The following is a 22205-nucleotide window of genomic DNA, read 5'->3' as shown; positions in this document are numbered from 1 at the left end:
CTCAAACTTGAAATATCAAGGCTATTTTCAGCGGGGTTTTTTTCTTTTTTGCTGAAGGGGCTGAGAATCACATCCTTTGTAGTCTATAAAACACTAATTTTGAGAAACTCTGGGAATTCAGTAGTCACAAAAGAAACTATTTGTGGGGAAAAGTCACATCATCACTGCTAAGTGCACATCAAAATGTAAATACAAGTATAAAAATAAGAAAGTATTAAGCACTGGCATGCATTAATACCAAATCCCTGTGAAAAGCTAGACCCCTCACAGAAAGTTGCTTTTTTCCAGACAAGAATAAACTACATTAATGTCCTGTAAAATTAACTGGGCTGCCTGTTAGTGCAGTCACTGAACAGCACATCCTACACATGTAACAGGCAAGTTCACCTGACTTAAAAGACTGTTTGAAGGAATGCATAACAAACCAAAATAACAAAATAGGATTGAACTTAAATAGCAGTAAAGGTAGAAGTGGATCCATTCTGTAATGCAACCAAGCTTCAGGTGAAAAACTTGAGAAAAACTCTGACCTGACAAGAAAAGACAATTCTGATATCCTGAACAAGCTGTACCCTGGCTGGATCTCCAGGTAAGAAGTTAAAAATGAAAGCCAAGTCCCAAGGTGCTGCTCAATCACATAAAGAAATGTGCTGGGAGAAGCTTTGAAGACCACTCGGTTCCACTGCCATGGCAGGGACACCTCCCACTGCCCCAGGCTGCTCCAGCCCTGTCCAGCCTGGCCTGGGACACTGCCAGGGATCCAGGGGCAGCCACACCTGGGCACCTGTGCCAGGGCCTGCCCACCCTCCAGGGAGGAATTCCTTCCCAATATCCCACCCTCCCCTGCCCTCTGGCACTGGGAAGCCATTCCCTGTGTCCTGTCCCTCCATTCCTTGTAAACACTCTCTCCATCCTTCCTGTGGGCTCCCCTCCAGGTACTGGAAGGCCAAAATTAGGTGACCCCTGGTCTCTCCTCCAGGCTGAACAATCCCACCTCCCCCAGCCTCTCCTCCCAGCAGAGCTGCTCCATCCCTCTGGTGTCTTCTCTGGACTGGTCCAGCAGCTCCATGCCCTCCCTGTGGGATCAGCCCCTCTGTGGGATGGCTCCTAAAGACCCTTCTTTCTGGGACCTGGCTACCAAAACAGGATGCTACAGAGGTGCTTTGCACCATGCCGTGCTGGGATAATCTGAGGACAAGTCAGGGAATGTGCAGCACAGCAGAGGCCACACTGGAACCACCACCTGCTCCAGCCTCGCCGTGTCTGCCACTCACTGCTGCCAAGAGCCAGCCACTGAGACAGGGCTGAGCTCCAGCGTGCCCCCTGCCCAGAGAGGCCAAACCACCCTGCAGCACTCATGGGAAGCTTGACACAGGAAAGGATCTCCTCATGCTACAGCTTACAGGGCACGTTCAACCACTGTGGGCCGAAATATTCCCCTGATAATGAATTTAAGCCAGTGGATTTCAGCTGAAGGAAAACAAGGTCCTGCCCTCACCTGGCTGTTTTTTGCTGCTGTTGGGCACTTCTCCGTTGGTCACGGGCTGGTTATTGGTGCCAGTGCTGCCTCCTGACTGGCCGTGGAACGCCTTGGGGGTGGATCCCAGGTTTGCAGCTATCCCTGGTAACTGCTGCCCCCGTTTCAGAAGCTGCTTCTGTTCCTGGTGTCGGAATCGCGGCGGTACTTCCCGAGGAGGGTACCGAGGCAAGGGCTGCTGCTGGCTGCTGGCTGGGGCCCGCTTGGCATTATTGGGAGTGCTGGTTCCTGGGGAAGTGCCGTTGGAGGTGACGGGCTGGGGCTGGCTTACACTGGTCTTGGTTTGTTCTGGCACTGCCCCCACCCCCAGGAAAAAGAAAGTGGGACAAAGTTATTCATGTGAACGGCAACTTAAAAATTTGAAGACTAAGTCAATATTATTATTATTATTATTATTATTATTATTATTATTATTATTATTATTAATGTTTATTTATGAGGTAATGGCATCATTTCTTCTGATTCAAGCTGTAACTCATCCCCAAGGAAAAGCTCTGTTATCCCTCAATGACACACTCTCGTGGCACAGACCTGGAAGCAGGAATATGCCTTGCTTCACACCTAAAAGTTACCTCAGTTACAGGGTGCTACTAACCAGCTTTCTACAGCCTTGGCTTACAAATCAGCTCTATGCAGTTTATTTCAGCATTGAACCTTTATTTAGAAAATGTTCAAGCATTAAAAAAATTAAGTTTCCCATTTAATTATTACCTATAGAAAACTGCTCTGGCCTGGCCCCAAAAGAACAAGGGGCAAACAGGACCTACAGGACATGCTGCCCAGGCTTCCCTGCTTTAGGGAGCCCAACATGCAAAGGGACAGTTAGTTACCCATGCCCTCAGGTGCCTGCTGCCAGCACAGGGAACGCTGCACGCAGCCTGGCAGGACAGTGCTGGCACTGGGAAAATGCCAAAAGTGCAAGTGCAGCTCCAGATGACCTCAGTGGGGGCAGCAGGGCCCCAGCAGGGCGAGGGGAAGGTCAAACCATGGGCAGAGGGAGCACCAAGCCCAGGCATGCTCAGCCCCGGGGCAGGCTGGGCACAGGGAGGCTCAGCAGGCAGGAAGGGCTCCGAGCTGGGGCTGCTGCTGCTGCTGCTGCTGCTGCTGCTGCTGCTGCTGCTGCTGCTGCTGCTGCTGCTGCTGCTGCTGCTGCCACCCTCCAGCTGCAGGTCAGCTCTGCCCCTCCTCACCGCATTGATGTGTTAATGTGCTTTGCAAATTCCTCGGGTGAGATATGCATTAAGTGTCAATATTTATTGTGCAACTTCCCAAGATACCTCAATACTCGACCGTGACCTCCCTCAGCACCAGGAATAATGTTACTGAGAATGCAGTTTTCAGGGGCTTTTAAAACCTTTTAAATATGTTTAAAGACCATTTTATCATTCACTTTCAGGAACCGAGTCATGGGAATACAACCAAAAACAAAAACAAACTTGAGCTTTTGTTTAAGGAATCAATTTGAATGTTGTCAGTGCTACTTATGATATAATCTCTGTTTATTTCTACTTTATGTATTCTGAAAAACATGAAATAGAAGCCTTCAGAATAAAAGGCCGCTGAAGAATCAGCATCTGAGTTGTGTTTTAATGGAACATTGCATTTTGGCTGCTTAAGGGAAGCAGAAAAGAAAAACTTTGGAGACCTCCTGGTTTGACAATGGGTGGGCAGAAGCCTCAGGGTGAGGACACCCAAGTCCAGCTGCCCCTCCCAGGGCCCCCAGCTCCCTGTGGGGCACAGCAGGGACACAGCTCTGCCAGCTGACTGCAGGGGGACAGAATTAAGGAGAGGAAAGGCCAGGACACAGCTCAATTTATTGTACAGAGCACAGGGAATAGAAGGGATTGAAAGGCTATTAGATAAACTGGGAAGTTGATAAAGATCACAACCACCACTTCAGATTTCCTCAATTTAAGCTGTTCCCTATATTAAGGGAAGGCAATTGATTCCTTGCAAAATATTTTGATGCACATAATGAGACAGTAAATTGTGATTTTGACTTCTGGTTCAAAACTGAACTTCACAAGTAGGAAATAATATTAAACAAATCTATTTCATTTGATACTTCTGAAATTTCTTGCATTATAAATAAAGTAACTGAGAGTGACTAAGCCCTGAAGGGGGGGAGAGGAGCTATTTAAGCAAATTGCTGAGAATTTGTTGACAATTGCACGCAGAAGGACTTTGCACTTTTCTGTGGTGCAGGTACTGCAACAAGCTCTGAAATTCAAACACGTTTGTTCACACTCCACAACCTGTGTAACCAGTGCTCAACCAGAACTTCTGGGGCTCTGCCTGTGCCCCCTGCCCCAGCTGATTCCAAGGGTGACCCTCGAGAGCCTGGAGCCCAGTCCAGCTGAGCTGACAGGGACACACAGACAAACCCTCCTGCAGCCTCAGAGCAGCCCAGGGACACACACACTGCTCCAGTCCTTCTCCTCCCACTGCCACCTGAAGCAGAAACACAAACACCCTCGCCGAGGAGATTTTAACACAACCCCCAGCAGCCCGTAACACGGAGCCACTTCTCCTTCCCTGCCCCTTCCACTCCTGCACCACGGCTGCTGGGGGTGAAGTGAAATCATTTCCATCTGACATCCCCTGCACACCCAGACAGAGCTGCCAGCAGCACGCCCAGGGCACCCCTAACACTCTGCTTTCCTAATTAAAGCTGCTTGAAGACCAAGTGTGTTAGAACCGACCCCAAGGGACCTGCAGGAACTCAAATCACTTTTGACTATCAAGGAGTGCAACAAATAAACAAGGCACTCGCTGCCCAGCCAGCCCTAAGGCACAGCACCAACAGCACTTCTCTAACAGCTCATGAATATTGTATTTCACATATATTCTAAGCATTTGTTTCCTTAGCAAACACGGCAATTCTATCTACCATGACAGCAGCAAATTGTATAACACATTTGCCAGGTCCCAGGGCTAGGCTACAGAATATACAGAGTCCACAATTACATGCTGATTTTCAACTGAAATTATCCAAAGTGCAACAGAATTCCCCTGCCTCTGCTTCCCTCAGAACCACGGAGTAAGTTTTAAGCTATAAAATTCACCCTGTCCAACAATTTTCTGCTCCACAACTTCTCAGAAGGCTAAATAACACATTAATATTCCAATATGGCTACTATGAATTCCAGCACCCCTAAATCATTATCTTAATATTTGAATTTGCTCTAGACTAGTTGCTTGTTAATAAAAGTTTGTTCTACACACCAGAATTTTATTTTGAATTAAGGCAGAAAGACAGCATTAACAGACTTACAGTTTATCACAGTTAATTGACTAGCAACAGCAAGTTTACAGAAACTAGTATTAAAAATGACAGATTTTCATAAAGAACAAACCTGCTGCAAACCCTCAGAGCAGGGGATGGTGGAGTTACAGTTTACAGAGAGATTCCAAAGAAAGACGCTTCCAACTTGTGTTGCTTTCCCACTCTGCAGATTTCATTAGAAAATGGAGGAGAAGCATGGTGTCATTTTACTGCTCCAGGAGCTGCCTGCCAACTCCTCCTGGAGCAGGGGCCCAGGGACTCACACTCCCCCTCCAATAAAAAAATGGCAGCTGCTTGAGGAACTTTAATGCAGATGGAAAACAGCTCCTGGCTGGCGCGGGGAGCTCAGATGCTCTGCTGCCCGGCACAAAGAGCAGCGCCAGGCTGGCAGGGAGCCGCTGCTTCCCCCGGGAGCTGCTGGAGCTGGGGCTGGAGCTGGGGCTGGAGCTGGGGCTGGGGCTGGAGCTGGGGCTGGAGCTGGGGCTGCCCCCCGGGAGCTGCCATGGCCCGGCTGGCAGGGTGGCCGGCCCAAGGGCGAGCGCAGCGCGGCTGCCTTGCGGGCTGACACACCTCAGATGTAGTGCTAGAATTTTCCTGCTGGAAAAATGGCCGCAGCTGTGAGCTCGGAGCTGCTCTGGAAAATATCTCGTGTTTGCCAAGGCTTTAACCCCTGCGGATCCGCACGGAGGTGAGCGTGCCCTTCCCGCGGCGCTGCGCGGCCACAGGCCCGTCCCCCGCATTCCTCCGGTCTCCCCCCAGATTTAGGAGCTGGCGGGAGAGGCTTTCCAAGCAGGAAAAGCAGAGTAAGGCAGGCGAAAACCCCGACAAAACCCAGCAGGGTCAGTGCACTTGGACCACTCTGCTCCGCGGAGAAGAACAAGCGTAAGAAGTTTCCAAGGTGGGAAATATGAGTCAAAGATTTCAATTCCACACCCAGCTATTTTTAGAGCACTTTCCGTTTCAGTGGGCAATTCAGTTGACTCTGTTCTGCAATGAAAGTGGCACTCTCGGGGCTGCAGGGACAGCCCGTGCTGCTCCCCGAGCCCAGCGCCAGGCGCTGCCCATCAGTTCCACACTGCCATGTGTGCAGAGGGCACCTCAGCCCCTCCGAGCTCCCACCCTGGGCACACGCAGAGCCCAGCCCAAAGCTGCTCCTGGAACAGCCTTTCCTTCAGTGCAGGGCTCAGCAGCACTGCCCGGGGCTGGCCTGGGGAATTCGGGATCGTAATGGACTGGCTTGTCTGCATCCAACAGCTCTGACTCCAAACACAGCACGAGGACATACTCTGCCATCCTAAAAGAAACACCACAACTGACAGTTCTACAGTATTTTCAACAAACAGAAACTCAAACTATACTTATTTTTCCCTAGAATAGCTGGTACAAAAGAACTGGGGAGGTACATGATGTGCCAGCTGCTGCACAAACAGATAAACTTTTCACTTAGCAACTAACAGACCTGCCTCTAATGTCCCAGCCTCCTCTCCCCTCCTTTAATGACACCAGCTGGATCAAAGCAGGCAGGTCAGAATCCCTGAAATCTGCAGGAATGCCACACGTGCATTTTTGCCTGCAGTACTATGGTATTAAAATGATGCTGGTACCAGAAACATTGCTGTTAGTATCCCTCTCATCACTTTAATTCCCAGTCCTGAACAGGAAAACCCCCGGCTCCACAAACTTCCTTGGAAGGTTCTTGTCATTTTACAGGAAAGCTGGGAGCTGCTTCAGCTGGTACAACAGCAAATTTCTTCCTTGGCTAAAACAACAGTTTGGAGCTGTCCAAACTACACTCAAAACCAAGAAATACCCTCCCCTCCCACCCTGAGCACTTAACCAGCTTCTTTTCTGAACGAGGCACATAATTCTGAATTATTTAGAGATCCTATACTCTTGTATTTTATCTTCAGCTCATGCACAGAATAAATTATTTAAGACATTAACGTGATGGAAACTTGGGAACTAATGAAACATTAATTTGCATCCTGAACACAAGGAGGCAAAACTGGTGAAACAAGGCAAGAGCCATGTGCGACACAAGCTCCGGATTTCGTTCCTATAGAAACTGTAGCAAAAAGTTGTGGATCTGTATCTCATGATGTCTTTTCTTGCACAGCACTGCCAGTTTATGTTTCTCTGACAACTCTAAACTCCTGCTGAACTTTATAAAATACCCTTTAAATAATAACATAATTCAGTCAGAACTTTACACTTCCATCAGTGAATGTTAAGCCTCAAAGCAGAAAAAAAAAAAAAAATTTCATTACTCCGTCCTTCAGAAGACATTTTCATTCCAGGTGAAGATTCCCACCAGGGAGCCTCCCAAGCAGAATTCCTGCCCTCCTGGTTCATGCTATTTTTAGCCCTTTGCTTGTGATGCCAGTGCAGCCCAGGCACACAGGTCAAATGGGCACACCAAGTGCTCATTATTACACAGCAAAGCATTCCACCCCCTTCCTTCTTCACTGCCTGGTCAGACACGTTCCATCACTTCAGAACAAACCCAGACATTTCCATAATTCCTTAAATCTGGTCTATTACCCTGGAAGCCTTATGGCAGGAGGGTACAGAACAAAACCAACCCTTAGCCTGTATTCAAACACAATTCCATGCACTGCTTCAAAAAGGGCAAGCTAAAAAACAAATGGAGAATATTTATCAGTTATAAGAGTCTTCCAGCAATTGTATTTAATTTGTTTTATTTCAAATTGCTGCCCTGTGCCCAAAGACAAACCTGAACTCCCAATGGATGTCAGTGGGACCCCTGGTCAGGCAGATGCAGCTCAGAGGATGGAGGGACACACACAGAGCAGCTTCCATCGCTGCCAGCGGCTCCAGGAATGCTGCACAGCCTCCTGCAGCTCCCTCTGCCTCCAGCAATCCCTTTTCCAAACCAACCCATCAGCCTCCCCACCAGCAGGCAGGACAGGGTGCCCCTCTCCCCTCCCAGCAGCACGGCTGCCCTCAGGAGCTCCTTCCCCTCACCCCCTAACCAAACCCATCGCTCCTCCTCACGCCAGGTACACCCACCAGAGCACACCGTGCTCCCAGAAATGCCAGACCAGCTGAGAGTCTCTCCTGAGAGCTGGGAATGGTGCTGCAGAGCCCCTGGGCAGTGCTCCTGAGCACAGCCTGCCTCTCCCCTGCCAGTACAGCCCAGCTCAGTCCCCTCACCCACCCTGGGAACGGGCACTTGTGTCCCTGCTCCTCCCCAGCACAGAGTGCCCTCTGCCAGCCCCCTGCCTCCCAGCCCCAGCTCCTCAAGCACTTTTTGATTTTTCCAGCAGGAATTCCATCTCTGCTAAGCAGGACTGCAGCATCTGCCACTGCCCCAGTAAGGGTTAAATTACACCAGAGCTCCCAGAAAACTTCAGCAAGCACTGCACATGGTCACCTCAGCAGTTACTGTGCACCTCCCAGCTAACAGGTGAGGAGCTACAACTCAAGAGAAAGTGAAAAGAAGCTTTTTTCCCCTTTTCAGAAGCTGGTTGGGATGCAGAGCCCTACAAACCCCACGACCACCCTGAAAACCACAGAGCTCCCACCTGCCATGAATATTGAAATTACAGCTTCTGAGTACTGGCATCCTGATCACCCTGCAGGGTGAGCCCTGGATATGCAGCACTAACACTGGACACATTAATTACTTGTTCCCAATCCCAGCTGCACTTAGAATATCTGTAAATTAACCTTCAAAGAGATCCATCCTATCCACAGTTATTCTGAAGTGTTGGTTCACTTTTCAAACAGAGCAAAAAAGGGGAAGGAAAAAGCAAGCAAGGGAAGGAACTTCAGGTATTATGTCTATGCCTGGTGCTCTGTAAGTAAATAAGAATGGAAACCAGGAAGATCAGCAACTCCAATCCCTGGATCAACCCTTTGCTGTTACTCTTCTGGGCTTTTGTGGTCACTTTGAAAAAGTGCAGCTGAGTCTCAAGGGTCCCAGCTGTCACTTTTGGGAGGAGATTTCAGGTGAAACATTTGATTCAATGTATTTAAAACCCCAGAAATAATACACAGAGTAGAACTAACTGTAAAGTAACTTACCTTTGATTTTTTGTTCAATGGCCTAGAAGAAGAAAAAAGAAGTGTCAGTGATTTTTGCAGATAAGGAGAGAAACCACATGTACACATACCACTTCATAAAGCAACATTAGATTTTGACTTTCCTCTTTTTAAATGGTTTCAAGTTATTTAATTATCTACTTCAGAAGCCTCTCTCTAACCAACCCAGGCCTATTATTCCTTATGTTTAAAAAGCTGTTTAAATGTTACAGAAGACAAAATTAATTTGAAAGATAACTACATGAAACAGACCAAATTAAACTTGCAAATTAAGATGTTTTAAGTGAGTTAAAAACTGTGCCTGGAAGCAAAGAGCTGCTGCCAGTTGTACTGCAGAGCAGGGCAGGGAAGGGGGAGTGACCTGGAAATAGAGAAGAATCAGAGAGCAAATGCCAAAGCTCCAAGTCTTTCATTTGCAAGATTCAATGGGTTCCACCTGCAATGTGGCCAGGATGAGAGATCTATCTGAATAAAAGTTTATCACAGGATAAAATGCCTTGCCTGTGCACACTCAGAGCTTCCTCTGGAGAGTTTGTACTCTGCCCCTGCCCAGCTGTGACCCAGCTCACCAGCCTGGCACTGGCCCACGGACAGAGAATGAGAACTCAGAACTTTTCAGAAAGCTTTTTGCTGTTTCTGATGACCTAGAGCACCTGAAGAGATGCTGGAGAGCAGGGGGCAAGCCAGGGCTCCTGGCTGCCCTCTGTGCCAAGGTGCTGGTGCCCAAGAGAGCACACTGAACGTGTTTAGGCTGGGCTTTTGCAGACTCCATCTGGGCCTGGGAGGCTTTGCTGGCAAGGCTGTGGCTGTAAAACAAACCAGCCTGTTCCTGGAGCCACAGCCAGCATCAGGCAATGCAACCAGAACTGCTGAGCACGTTCACTCTGCTCTCCAAAATGGACGTGTTTAAAAACTGCATTTACCAGCTCCTCTCAAGCTCAGGGTCAATAATCAATGGCCAAGATGAGGATCCTGTCAGTAAACAGGGATTCTGAAGTATTTACAAGCATTTCTGTGACGTTCCCATTCCTAAACATCTTGGCTGTCAATATTTTCTCTTTTATGAAATTGTTATTATTCCCTACTATAAATTCTCTCATGGCATGTTTCCATACTGAAGAATAAGAAAATATATTAAAATAAGGATGCAGCTGAAAGCCACTGCTTTAACATGGCACTTTTATTCTACTAGGAAATGCACTAACACTGAGGTGAGGTGCTTCAGACCTGAGGCTGCCTCAAACGACCATCAGGAAACAGAAGGGTCATCCCAGATGAAAATTCAGTTTTGGCAGAAACTACACAGAGCCAATTACAATGCTCAACATGTCAGTTACCTCTAAATAACTGACAGCACAGCTAAATTTAAAACATTAAATTAATAAGAGGACCCTTGTTTCTACTAGTGATGAAACAAGTCACCTCCAAGCACAGGGGTTTATTCTCAGTGCTCCACTTACCTTTTTTTGAGCAGCTTCTTTCTTCTTCTTGTCTTCTTTTCTCTTTTTCCTTTCTTCCATCAACTGTTCTTCCTCTTCTTGCACTAAATCCCTGAACCACACAGTTTGTAATTAACTCTCCCAAAATACAATCTGTACACACTTAGATTCATTCTAGAACAATTATTTCACAGTGACATAAAGGAACTGGGGAGTTTTGCCTCTAATTGGATCCTATTTCTGCAGGGACTGTCACTGTCAGGGCAAGCCACCAGAGACAGGACTTCAAGTGCAGATGTGGTGCCAAGCTACATGGAAGGAGCTCTTTCTTCCAAAGCTTACAGTGAAGACTTAGAGCTGAATTTGGTCCAAAAGCCACAAATTCAGGAGCTACTCAATCTCTCCTGAACTGGAGTCCCCGAGCTGTGGCACATGCCAGCCTGGAGAGCTCCTGCAGGCAGCCCCAGGCACACAGCCCTGTGCACCTCTGCAGGAGCACCCCGAGTGGGCAGGGCACAGCTGGCACAGCTGGCACAGCAGGGCCATTTCAGAGCTCCCTCCCCGAGAAACAAAACTGGAACCGGGCAAAAGTGAAACCAAAACTCGGAAGGGGATTAAGGACACTCGTTAATTACCAGAGCATTTCTGCTCAAACCTGAGCAGGAACAGCTCAGGCTGCTTAAAAACAGACTTCCACAGGTTTTTGGAGAAAAAGAACTAACAATGTCACTATGGGGCAGTGACTACAGGGCTGGAATCTGCCTGGGAACACTGAGCTGGCTCTGTTTTAACCCAAAGCACCCATAAACCTCCAGCTTTAAGTAAGATACTTCGATAGTCTGTCAGAAGCAATGCAAATTGAATGTATTAAACCACAGGATAGTCCACAGGTACTAAAACTTTCATTACTTTTCTAGATGTAAACAACCAGTTAATTCTACTTTAAACTCAGCTCAAGGCCCTTCCAAAGCGAGGGCAGGCAGAAACTTCCACTGCCCAAATTCTGGCTTTTAAGATTTTCTGGTAACAGAAAGCAAGCATCAGTTCCTCTTTTAAGAAAGAAGGGCTCCTGATGTGCTAAGGTATGCAAAATAATTAGCCAGGAGTGCCATTTCTGAGAGCCCCTGCACACTGCCAGAGGAATCACAACCATCAAACCCAAGGTGGCTATTCTGCATTTTATCACAGCTCCATCAGCTGGCTGAGATCCACCCAGGAGGGCTCACTGCAAAAGCAATCTTGCATTTGCAATCAGATCTCAAAAATGATTTCATGGACAACACCTGACTACAGAAACAATTCCAGCTGGCCAGTTCCATTTAGAGCAATCCCTGGTCCCTGTGCAAATCTGAGGCAATGATTAACCTGCAGTGACATCCATGCATCACAAAGGTGACACTTCAGTCAGTTCTGCCCCTCTGTCACACCCTGAGCATTTGGAGCCACAGGGATGCTGGGGATCCTGACCCTCAGTTTGGGTAATTTGGGACAGTCCAAATTTTAACAGGCAATTTGAACTGGAGAGCAGCACCAGGTGTGGAACCCAGGCCAGAGGAAAGAGCTCCTAGAGATCCCAGCTCCTTCCTGCCAGCACCCAGCTCGGGCACAGCTCCTTCCACTCAGAGCAGAAGCACTGGTTTGCTCCTTGGGAACCCAGGCTGGGCTGGGCCTGCTGAGCTACAGCACCTGTAACAACCTGAGCAGCCACCAGCACTTGTTTTGTGTAACAAATTTCAGTCTGTCACATGCCAAAACTGCATTAACTGAAAAATCATTCTGCTTTTAGAAGAAAGCTGTAGCACATCCAACAGCAAGCAGAATGCAAAGTAGTATTTTCACAGGAAAAAAAAAAAAAACCCTCATCAATCCTGCACCAGTTAAATCAACACAATTACATTTCACTTTGGGAATACAGATGCTAACAACTACCATACCAATATCTCTGGAATATTCCACCACAGCATCACTAGGTTTGTGTCACATAGGAACAACAGAACTCCTAAATTCTGACACTGTGTTAATTCAATTTTTATCTTTTCAAGACAAACAGATTTTAGATTACAAAGCAAACTCAGGAGACAAAAACCCCCTCTATGATTAGGATTAGAACTCTAGGTATTCCCTACATAAAACCCATCCACCTTTAGTTCATTATACTTTTTTAAGAGTATTAATTACCACTATAACATCAAATCTCACAGCAAAACTAACCCAACTGGTACAACTAAGCAGCAACAGCAAAGCCCTTCCCTGAAAACTTAACCCTTCAAGTAAGACAGGCCTATTCACCATCCTCATACACAAACTTAAACCTGAGACAAAAATTCACATTTGCCTCCAAAGTCATCAGAGCCTCACACAGGACACTGGAATTTCCCTTTCTGACAGCTGGAAGCAGGAGTCTCCTTTACTCTTGCCAGCACACAAATGCTGCCCCTCTCACCAGCCAGCAAGGGATGGGACTGACACCTCTGGCTCCAGCCTCTGCTAGAGCACAGAACAAGCTCTGATTCTGGCGCTGCTCCTTGAGGAGCAGAAGTGGAACGTGGCACTTCCCATTTATCCCTGGGCTCCCTGCTCCTGCAGACACAGCAGCAGCAGCTCCCCGGGAGCCACCGCAGCAACCCGGGCTGGTGGAGACCTCACAGAGCAGAAAATGAGCAGGTTCCCTTGCTGGGCTCTCCCTGCAGCTGGCAGGACCTTGTGAGGCCAAAGTGAACAGGTTCCCTTGCTGGGCTCTCCCTGCACCTGGCAGGACCTTGTGAGGCCCAGGTGAGCAGGTTCCCTTGCTGGGCTCTCCCTGCACCTGGCAGGACCTTGTGAGGCCCAGGTGAGCAGGTTCCTTTGCTGGGCTCTCCCTGCAGCTGGCAGGACCTTGTGAGGCCAAAGTGAGCAGGTTCCCTTGCTGGGCTCTCCCTGCAGCTGGCAGGACCTTGTGAGGCCCAGGTGAGCAGGTTCCCTTGCTGGGCTCTCCCTGCAGCTGGCAGGACCTTGTGAGTCCAAAATGAACAGGTTCCTTTGCTGGGCTCTCCCTGCAGCTGGCAGGACCTTGTGAGGCCAAAGTGAGCAGGTTCCCTTGCTGGGCTCTCCCTGCACCTGGCAGCCACACTGCAAGGACCTTGTGAGGCCCAGGTGAGCAGGTTCCCTTGCTGGGCTCTCCCTGCAGCTGGCAGGACCTTGTGAGGCCCAGGTGAGCAGGTTCCCTTGCTGGGCTCTCCCTGCAGCTGGCAGGACCTTGTGAGGCCCAGGTGAACAGGTTCCTTTGCTGGGCTCTCCCTGCAGCTGGCAGGACCTTGTGAGGCCCAGGTGAACAGGTTCCCTTGCTGGGCTCTCCCTGCAGCTGGCAGGACCTTGTGAGGCCCAGGTGAGCAGGTTCCCTCGCTGGGCTCTCCCTGCAGCTGGCAGGACCTTGTGAGGCCCAGGTGAGCAGGTTCCCTTGCTGGGCCCTCCCTGCACCTGGCAGGACCTTGTGAGGCCCAGGTCCTTGCAGCAGCACGCTGCTCTGCCAGCTGGCCCAGGACAAGCAGGGACGGGGCATGCCGAGGGCCAGGTGAGTGGGTGAGGAGCTCTGTGCCTCCCCATCCCACAGCCAGCCTCCACCAGGCCACATGCACAGGCAGAGCCCTTCTCCTCCTGGCCAACGGGATTAGCTCGCTCAAGGTTAAATGGCCTTAGCAGAAATGCAAAGCATATTTTTCAATTTGGATCAAGTGAAAATAAAACACGCCGGCAATAGGAAATCCACATCGGAGACAGAACAAAGGCCTCTGCTTCCAACAGCTTAACTTGAAAGGTGCTTTATTTTCAAGTGAGGCAAAATGAAAATGGATCTTGATCTCAGGAGAGACTGCACATTTAATGGCTCTGAAGATGGGCAAGGAGAAGCTGCTGTTATCTGCATGAATTTAAGCAGACCGAGGGTCAGATAAATATTTACTGTTATTTATTTAACTGAAAATTTTTGTTCCAATTGTGTACCCCAGCACAATTCTTCTTTGTATACAGGGGAGAAAAAAAAAACCCAACAAACTACTAAAATGCTTTCCTCAATTAAGCTATTAAAAAAACAAAACCAACTTTTTAGCCTTCTAAGACAGGTTATCAAGACAGCACAAAGGCATTTTATTTTTGTATGGACTGATTTGTTATTTGACTTCTGAAGTGGAAAAAGCTGTCATGCTCTAACTGCAAACACTTCAAGTAATATCTCTATCAAAACGTGCTTCACTTATTACTCTACTTCTTGAAAAAAAAATACTATTAATCTTTAATTTCTAAAGCTCCAGCTTAGCATTGTAAAAATACCTGGGCTGAAAGAGACATGGTTAACGTTTATTCTTATGTTGCAGAAGAGCAAAATCAAGTTCACCCACATTTCCCCTGGCAGACAGGCTGAGGATGAAGTAATTAATGTTTGTGCAGCTTTGCTATCTTTGCTGTTACAATTTATCAAAGTGCAACATGTTTTGCCACAAAAAAATCAAAATTCTATCACCACACTGAGGAAATGATGGTTGCAAGAATCCTGAGCCCCATCACTGGAGGGATGAACAGAGGTATGGAGCAAACACACAAGTAAGAATTAGAAGTGATTAAACACAGCAGCTTCTGAAACCAATGTAAAATTTCCAGTGATGTATATATTAATTAAAAAAAAAAAATCCTTTCTACCATCATCTCTTCTTCTAGTTATAAATTAACTTGCAGGTGGAACACTGCCAGGTAGCTACAGGTAAGTATCAGGGAGTGAAAGATCTTTAACAATTCTGCAAAGACAGCACCACGTGCTCAACCTACAGCTGATCTTCTACACAGACTTTAAACGTTCCTGAGACTGATAAATCTTCTGTATTCTGACCTACAAGCTCCCTCATCTTTCAATTTTTTGAAAAGACACGATTACATAAAATTGCCAATGAACGTGATTTCTCAGGTTCTGTAAAAAGCAACAGCTAGCTTTCCTACTCACCAGCATTCCCCAAAAATCAATTATAAAATGTATATTTTGATTAAAATGGGATCCTTTATCAATCCCATCCACAAAACAGCACACTACACCGAAGGAGCACTTGGAGTTTATGAAATAGACATGAGTACTTTGAAGTTAACAAAATCATCCCAACAAACCCTGCCAGTGCCTCAGATGGAAAAGCTCTGGCACCTGAACCCACCCAGCGTGTTCCTGGGAGCCCTGAGAGCCTCAGGCAGTGAGAACAAAACAAACCCCCTCACTTCCAGACGTGTGTGTGTGTGTTCTTTCCAGCTATTAACAGAGAGGAGAGGTGCTGCCAAGCTAAAAACTGGAAAAAAATACTCCAATGAATAATTAATTAGAAAACGTGTATCAGCTACTTTCTTTTTTGCTTTTAAATACCTCAGGTCTTTAAATTTCCACCCCAGAAGTGAAGTGACAGAATCCTACCATGCAGGTCTGCCATGCCCACCACCTGGAATGCACTCAGCTTTCCACCTCCCCAGCACAGAAACTGGCTCATCAGAACGATGCTCCCAAACTCAAGGACCACAAATGGACCATAATTCTGGAATCTCTGTGTTGGCTTTGCCCTCGAGTTTCACCCAAGATGTTTGCTGCTACACAGGCAGACAGAAGACAGATCTCTTTCCCAAGAAGTTTATCATCCAGCTACACAAGACTCCAGCAGCAGCCATAAACAATCCCTATCTTCCTGTAACAAATGAGGAACCAGGGAGGCAGATTAAACTGCTCCTCCACAATCAGCTGCTCAAGCCCAGCACCAGGCCTGCCCCTCTCCAGGCTGCTGCAGCACTGCTGCTGCAGAGGCAGCACTGCCTGCACAGGGGCTGCTGCAGCCCTGGAACACCAAAGGGACCCCACAGGGATCACCTGGCAGCCCTGCACAGCCTCAAAAGGTGTCTGTGGAGGAGAAAGGGATGTGTCATTTTACCCAAGGGTCTGTAAAGATCCTGAAAGCATCAACAGGATGGTTTCTCTGCAATGAACTCTTCCCACTGCACAGCAGATATCTCTCCATAAGAAGTTTATCAGGGAAAAGACCCACCCCCAGAAACCCAACAGAAAATCAAATGCTTACACATCAACAGAAACAACTACATTTCTCCCTGGTTTATATGTCTCTATCACTGGGCCAGCTCTATGTTTTCCCTGCAGCAGATAAGAGAAATATCACAGAAATACAGCAGTTATTATTACATGAAAGCACAAAAATCAGTTGTACAGTAATAACTTTACAGAGAACATGGATGGAAGCTAGAGGTGAGAAGCTTGCTCTCCCAAAGCATGGCCAGTCTGCAACCAAGGTGGGCAGAATCACAGCAGAATGGAAGCAATGGAGACTCTTCCCTATGGATTGCATGCTTGTGAAGCAACAGTCAAAGCCCTGGGTTTGGGAACATGATTGTCAATGTATTTCAGATATTTACCTTCTCTCAGTTCCACATAAATGAGGCAGGAAAGCCCTGTTTACCAAACAGAATTGAAAAGTTATTGCTAAATCAGAAGAACTAAATGGTGATTTGTAGCAGTCCTGATTTTAACCAAATTTAACTCTTAGATTTCCCCAGTTAAGAGCAAGACACTCATGTTGTGGCTGATCAGGTGACATTTAATTTGTAACAAGATGCCACAACAGAGTGTGGATGGATTTGTTTGAATCACTGTCCCGAGTCATGCACTAAGCTGATTTTTGAGACCAGGAGTATTTGCACAGCACCAAACGTGTATGAAGTTTAGAGAGAGCACAGACCAAATGAGGATTCTCTTCCAAAAGGCCAGACAAGCCAAATGCTAATCCTGAGTGTAAAACAGGAATCACTCCAACGGGGTAAGCAAGCTGCACTGAAAGCTGTAACACTTCTCCTATCACAAACCCACAGTCTAGGCCAATATTCCCAGCCAGATTAAAAAGTGTATTTGCTACCCATTAATTTATAAGCATAAACTCCAGAAGTGACTTCAGAACACAAAACAAAGCCAACATCCCGTGGAGTTCACAGTCTACATCCACACTGTGAAATCTCAGATTAACATAAACTCTAGCACAGGTCTATGTACCTTGCCAGGAAAGGATATTTGCTCTTTTACAGTTTGACTAGGTCACTGCAAATTTAATAAGCCAGTAAATAATGACACTGGAGGAAGAACGAGGGCTATCTGCTGAGCTCTACCCCAGTAAAACAATTAATCAGGTCTACCCAGCGCAGGCATGCCATGGTTTATCAGCTGTGTGCTCACACAACGAGAGCTCCCTGGCTAAACATAAACCAGCCAGGGCATTACCGTGAACTTCAAACCAGTTCTGAATCTTTTAAATGAATAAAACATACTCCTCTGTGTCAGAGAGACACGTTCCATAGCAGAATTTACTCTCCAAGCACCGAATTTTGGAAGTGCTGTAGTTCCCTTTCACTCCCTCTCACTCTCGGCACCGCCTGCCAGCATGACAAGATCTCTGCTAAGGTCATAAAAATGTGAAGATCTCCTGACTTACTACGACTGGCACCAAGTAGTGCTCTGAACTCAGCACTCTGTCACTCTGAATAACACAGCTCTGGAATCACTTCTGGCATGGCAACTGCAGCGAGCCCCTGCACGCTGGTGGGCTAACAGCCACGTGCCAAAGGTACCTCAGAGGTGCCCAGGCACCCCAACTATTCCCTGTATTTCAGCAACAACGTGGGAAAAATCATTCATGCTTAAGTGTATTACCACTGAAAAACACAAGGAAGACACACACTGAGAGCAGGGGGAAGCAAAGCAGTTTTCAGTTTTCACAGTCCAATCACAGCTCACCCTGGAAGCTGGAGACTGCTCGGGCACAGGAGAGAAGGAAAAAAGGAGGGCACCAAACCTGGGATTCTATCAGCTATACTCAGGGTTCAGGCACATCTCAAATGGCCCCAGTGGAAATCCCTTTAACAGATCACTAGCAAAAGGCCTTTAAAGGTCTAACTGAAAAAGAACGCAAAAAGGAAGCAGGACAGAAGTTGAAAACAAAGAATGTAACCCACAGAGCAGATACTTGTGAGAAAGTCACCTGACCAAAACCAAACGGTGCAGAAGAAACAGCTACTGAAACAAAAACGATACACCTTACAGCACAGAATTCTTCCTTCAACGTGACACTGAACTCCTGAGTTAAGGAATTAACTCCCCAGCCCATTCTGCTAAGCTCTCATTCTAAAAACTACACATAAACAGGAAATTCACCAGCTAACTCTTCATGGCAAAGGGGCAGAGCCAGTAGTTATTTGGCAACATAGAGTTCATTCGAGTTCTTGCCACAACTGTCTGGCCTCCAAACAATATTTGGTTGAAGTGTATAAAAGAACCCCAAACCCTTCATTCACTTTTCAGTTATTGTTAGATACTACAAAATAGTGCAGAAAAGTTATTTTTCTTTTCAAAAACCTCCCCTGTTAAAGAAACTGTATTAAACATCTGAAGTTCTCAAACCAAATAAAGCCAGCTGAAAAGATGTTTAGTCTACAGAATTAACTAAGCTGGCAGACATTTCCCCATGCAATAGACAGCGTTTTCAAATTCAGAGGGGTTTTTTTATCCTTACAATTAACAAGAGATTAAAGCTCCCGATAAAGCCCACAACTACTCCTAGCCCTAGGCCACCTTTCCATCTAAATTGTGGGAGGGAATTTAAATGAGTCTCTTACCTGCTTAGTTTTCTTTCGACTTCTTTGGTAGCTTTAGCTTCCAATTCTCTGCAACAGAAAGTGGTATTGGTTTCCATGTCAACAGCAATGCAGCAGGAAAATAAAACCGGCGCGGGTCAGGATGCACAGGGAGCTCAGGTGGGGTTGGTCAGGAGGGATGGGGAGAGCGCGGATCGCCAGGGACCGGCGGCGGGTGTCCCCCGGGCGGGCGAGGGGAGCGGGCGAGCCCTGCCCGTGCCAGCCCCGCGCAGCGCCCGCGTGTCCGCGGCAGCATCCCCGTGCCCACCGCGGCCACCGGAGCCCGTCCGCATCCCGGCGCCCCGCACCCATCCCCGTGCGCCCTCCCCGCACTTCACCGTCTCAAGGACTTTAAGGAAAACGATTCTGCTGCATCACTTCAGCCGCCAGCGCGCTTCGAGCGCGGCCCCGGGGCGCTCCGTGCCGCTCCGTGCCGCACCGGCGGCCCCGGGCGCTGCCGGCCCCGCAGAGCCAACTCCGAGCCGGGGAGGGCACGGCTCGGCGCGGGGCGGGGGGAACGGGACACACCGCTCCGGGCGGCCCCTCCGCCGGCGGCGCTGCCGCGGGAGCCCGACCCCGTCCGCCGCGGGGCTGCCCCGCCGCCCGGCCCTTCCCCGCCCGGCCCGGCGCCGCCCGGCCCGGTACCTCATGTATGTAAAGTGCTCGGAGTCCGTCCCGGAGGCTGCGGCGCGGGCCCGGCGCGGCCGGCGGCTCTAGGCGGGCTGAGCCCGGCGCTGCGGAGCGGGAGGGCCCGGCAGCTGCAGCCGCAGCTCCGCCGCCATTTCCTGCCGCCGCCGCCCGCCCGCCCCGCGCGCAGGAAGCGAACCCGCCCCGGCCGCGCTTCCGGGGCGCCCGCGCGGGGGGAGCGGGGCCGGGAGAGGGGCCGGGAACTGGGGAGCGGGAACGGGGGAGCGGGAACGGGGGAGCGGGAACGGGGGAGCGGGAACGGGAACGGGAGCGGGGAGCGGGGCCGGGAGCCGGGGAGAGGGGCCAGGAACAGGGCCCCGCACGGGCCGACCGGGAGCGGAACCCCGAGCCCGTCCCGGGCCGCTCCTCGGGGCTGGGAGCGCGGGAGCCTCGGGCCGGCTCCCGTCCGGGTCACGGAATCACGGAATCATCACTTCGGCTGCGCCAGGGATGGATCTGGGATGGAGCTCAGGGAAAGGCTCTTCCCCAGAGGGTGCTGGCGCTGCCCAGGCTCCCCAGGGATGGGCACGGCCCCGAGGCTGCCCGAGCTCCAGGAGCCTTTGGACAGCGCTCCAGGGATGCCCAGGGTGAGGGTGTTGGGGTGTCCTCTGCACAGCCAGGAGTTGTGCTGCATGATCCCTGTCGGTCCCCTCCAGCTCAGGAGATTCTGTGATCAAGGTTGGAAGAGTCCAGCCTTCCAGCAGCACTGCCACTGTAACTAACCCCTAAAGCCCAAAACAGCATCACCCAGTGCTACATCAGATACCTCTCAAACACTCCCAGGGATGGGGGCTCCACCACCTCACTGGGCAGCCCCTTCCAAAGCCTGACCACCTGAAAAGTGAAAAAACTATTTCTAATGTCTAATCTGAAGCTCCCGTGTCCTCTTGTCCTCCCTCTGCAGCATGGTAGAGATGAGCCCCACCTCACTACGCCCTCCTGGTTGGGGAGTTCTGGGGAGCAATGAGGTCCCACACAGTGATGCAGCCTTTATTTGTCCCAGTGGCACACAGGAATTCCAGGCACTGTCTCATCAAGCACCCTCAGCAGAGCACAGTCATTCCCCAGGCGATGCAGGACAAGGCACAGATGGGCAGAGCATCCATTTCCACGCGTGTTCTCCCTGTGTGGGGCAGCTCCCCCAGGGTGCTGCTGCTGTCCCAGCTCTATGCCGAGCTTGGGGCAGCAGTGACTGGCAGATAAAAAGGAGTTGAAGTCTAAAAAATCACACAGACACTTCTCTAAACCTTCCACTGACTCTGTTGGGTTGAGGGAGGGAATAGAAAAGTCCCCAGCACTGGCAAAGTTGGTGAGAGATCAATGTGTGTGAACATGGAGCTTAGTCCAAAACGCAGAGATCCTGCAAATACAGCAAATGAAGAGGGAGGAGTACATGAGCCACACTCTGTTACTGGACTAGGCTTCAGTGACAATATCACAGAAGTTAGTAACTTCAAACTTGTCAAAGTAATGGATTGGAGTAGAGGGTGGTAATGTCAGGAACACACAAAACCGAGAGTGGACAAGAATTCCCAGTAAATGGTTCTGCAGCTGACAAGCACTCCCAACCAAGGTTTTGTTGCCATGGGGAAGTTCTCGCTCTCTCCTGACTCCAGCTGCACGTTGGCACCAGCGTTTTCCAGCCCAATGTTTGGCCTGTACTGTTCTTACCAACGCTGGTGAGAAAAGGAATGCTGTTTGATTGCTCTGTGAGACAAACGGGTGCCCTGGGCACAGGAGCCCTTGTCCTGGAAATCTGCTGCAGCACCCACTGCCCTTCTGCCAGCACAGCAATCTCCAGCTGAAGAAGATCCTACAGTATGAGAGGCCAGGTTTATGGCAATGCAGAGTGGCCAGTGAGTGTATTTTTGTCCTTAGAGGCTCAGTAATGCAGAGTGCACCGCTGTGAGCTGAACAGGCACAGCCGTAAAGTGGCAGCTTGAAATCAGAGTCTCGTAATAACTTGTAAGTTAATTTGGTCTTGTTTATTTTTCTTCATGTGAAAAAGTTTGGACTGTCATGTAATTGTGTGTAACTGAAAGCCATTATTTCCTGAAGTGTGACTCAGCTCTCTCTCACTGTTCCATTCACAGCAGCCCTGTTTCATGTCTCTTTGGAGGCACTACACGTGGTGTAGGAGGGCTGCTGTTAAGTCTGTCCTCAGTTGGGAAGGCTGATGAATTCATTATGTACTCCTGTTATGTCAGTTTGTTAACTGTATTGTGCCACTGTCAATAAAACTCATAGTCAAGGTCTGCAGCTTGCTTTATTATTTTAGATTGTTCTCTGATGTTATTTATGCACGTGCTCCTAGCAACCAGACCGCTGCAGCAGTGGCTTTCTTTCTGCATGTAAGTGCTGCAGCTGGGGCTGCACCATCAGCAAAGCCTCTGCAGGAACCACCCCTCCACCCCTTACCCCATCATCTCCTCCTTGCATCAGCCTCATGATCTTACCTCTCACCCTCACAAGTAGCACTGCGCTCAGCTGAGTTCTGACACGT

At 49.0% G+C, this 22205-nt stretch overlaps 1 protein-coding gene and 1 long non-coding RNA gene across 8 annotated transcripts in view; one reads left to right on the top strand and one right to left on the bottom strand.

The window, feature by feature from the left end:
* The window catches only part of TNRC6A (trinucleotide repeat containing adaptor 6A), a 44104-nt gene extending 24294 nt beyond the window's left edge, over positions 1–19810 (bottom strand). For 4 of the 7 annotated variants that reach the window (XM_059862101.1, XM_059862102.1, XM_059862104.1 and 1 more), the window contains exons 1-6: positions 19661–19810; positions 18998–19045; positions 16751–16786; positions 10349–10439; positions 8871–8892; positions 1499–1831 (exon numbers count right to left, since the gene is read on the bottom strand). In XM_059862101.1, the coding sequence (XP_059718084.1) occupies positions 1499–1831; positions 8871–8892; positions 10349–10439; positions 16751–16786; positions 18998–19045; positions 19661–19665 (535 nt within the window). In that variant the 5' untranslated portion in view covers positions 19666–19810. Of the gene's footprint in view, positions 1–1498; positions 1832–8870; positions 8893–10348; positions 10440–16750; positions 16787–18997; positions 19046–19353; positions 19482–19660 lie in introns of those variants that run through there. The other 3 variants (XM_059862106.1, XM_059862103.1, XM_059862105.1) reach the window with 3 other exon arrangements.
* On the top strand, positions 19583–21957 carry LOC132335511 (uncharacterized). Its single transcript, XR_009488673.1, has 2 exons — positions 19583–19665; positions 20607–21957. It is a non-coding gene; the product is annotated as an uncharacterized LOC132335511 (long non-coding RNA).
* The last annotated feature ends 248 nt before the right edge of the window (positions 21958–22205 follow it).

The sequence above is a fragment of the Haemorhous mexicanus genome, chromosome 17 (assembly GCF_027477595.1).
Source record: "Haemorhous mexicanus isolate bHaeMex1 chromosome 17, bHaeMex1.pri, whole genome shotgun sequence".
NCBI lineage: Eukaryota > Metazoa > Chordata > Aves > Passeriformes > Fringillidae > Haemorhous > Haemorhous mexicanus.
The sequence above is the reverse complement of the archived record's forward strand: the minus strand, read 5'-3'. Positions and strand labels throughout refer to the sequence as shown.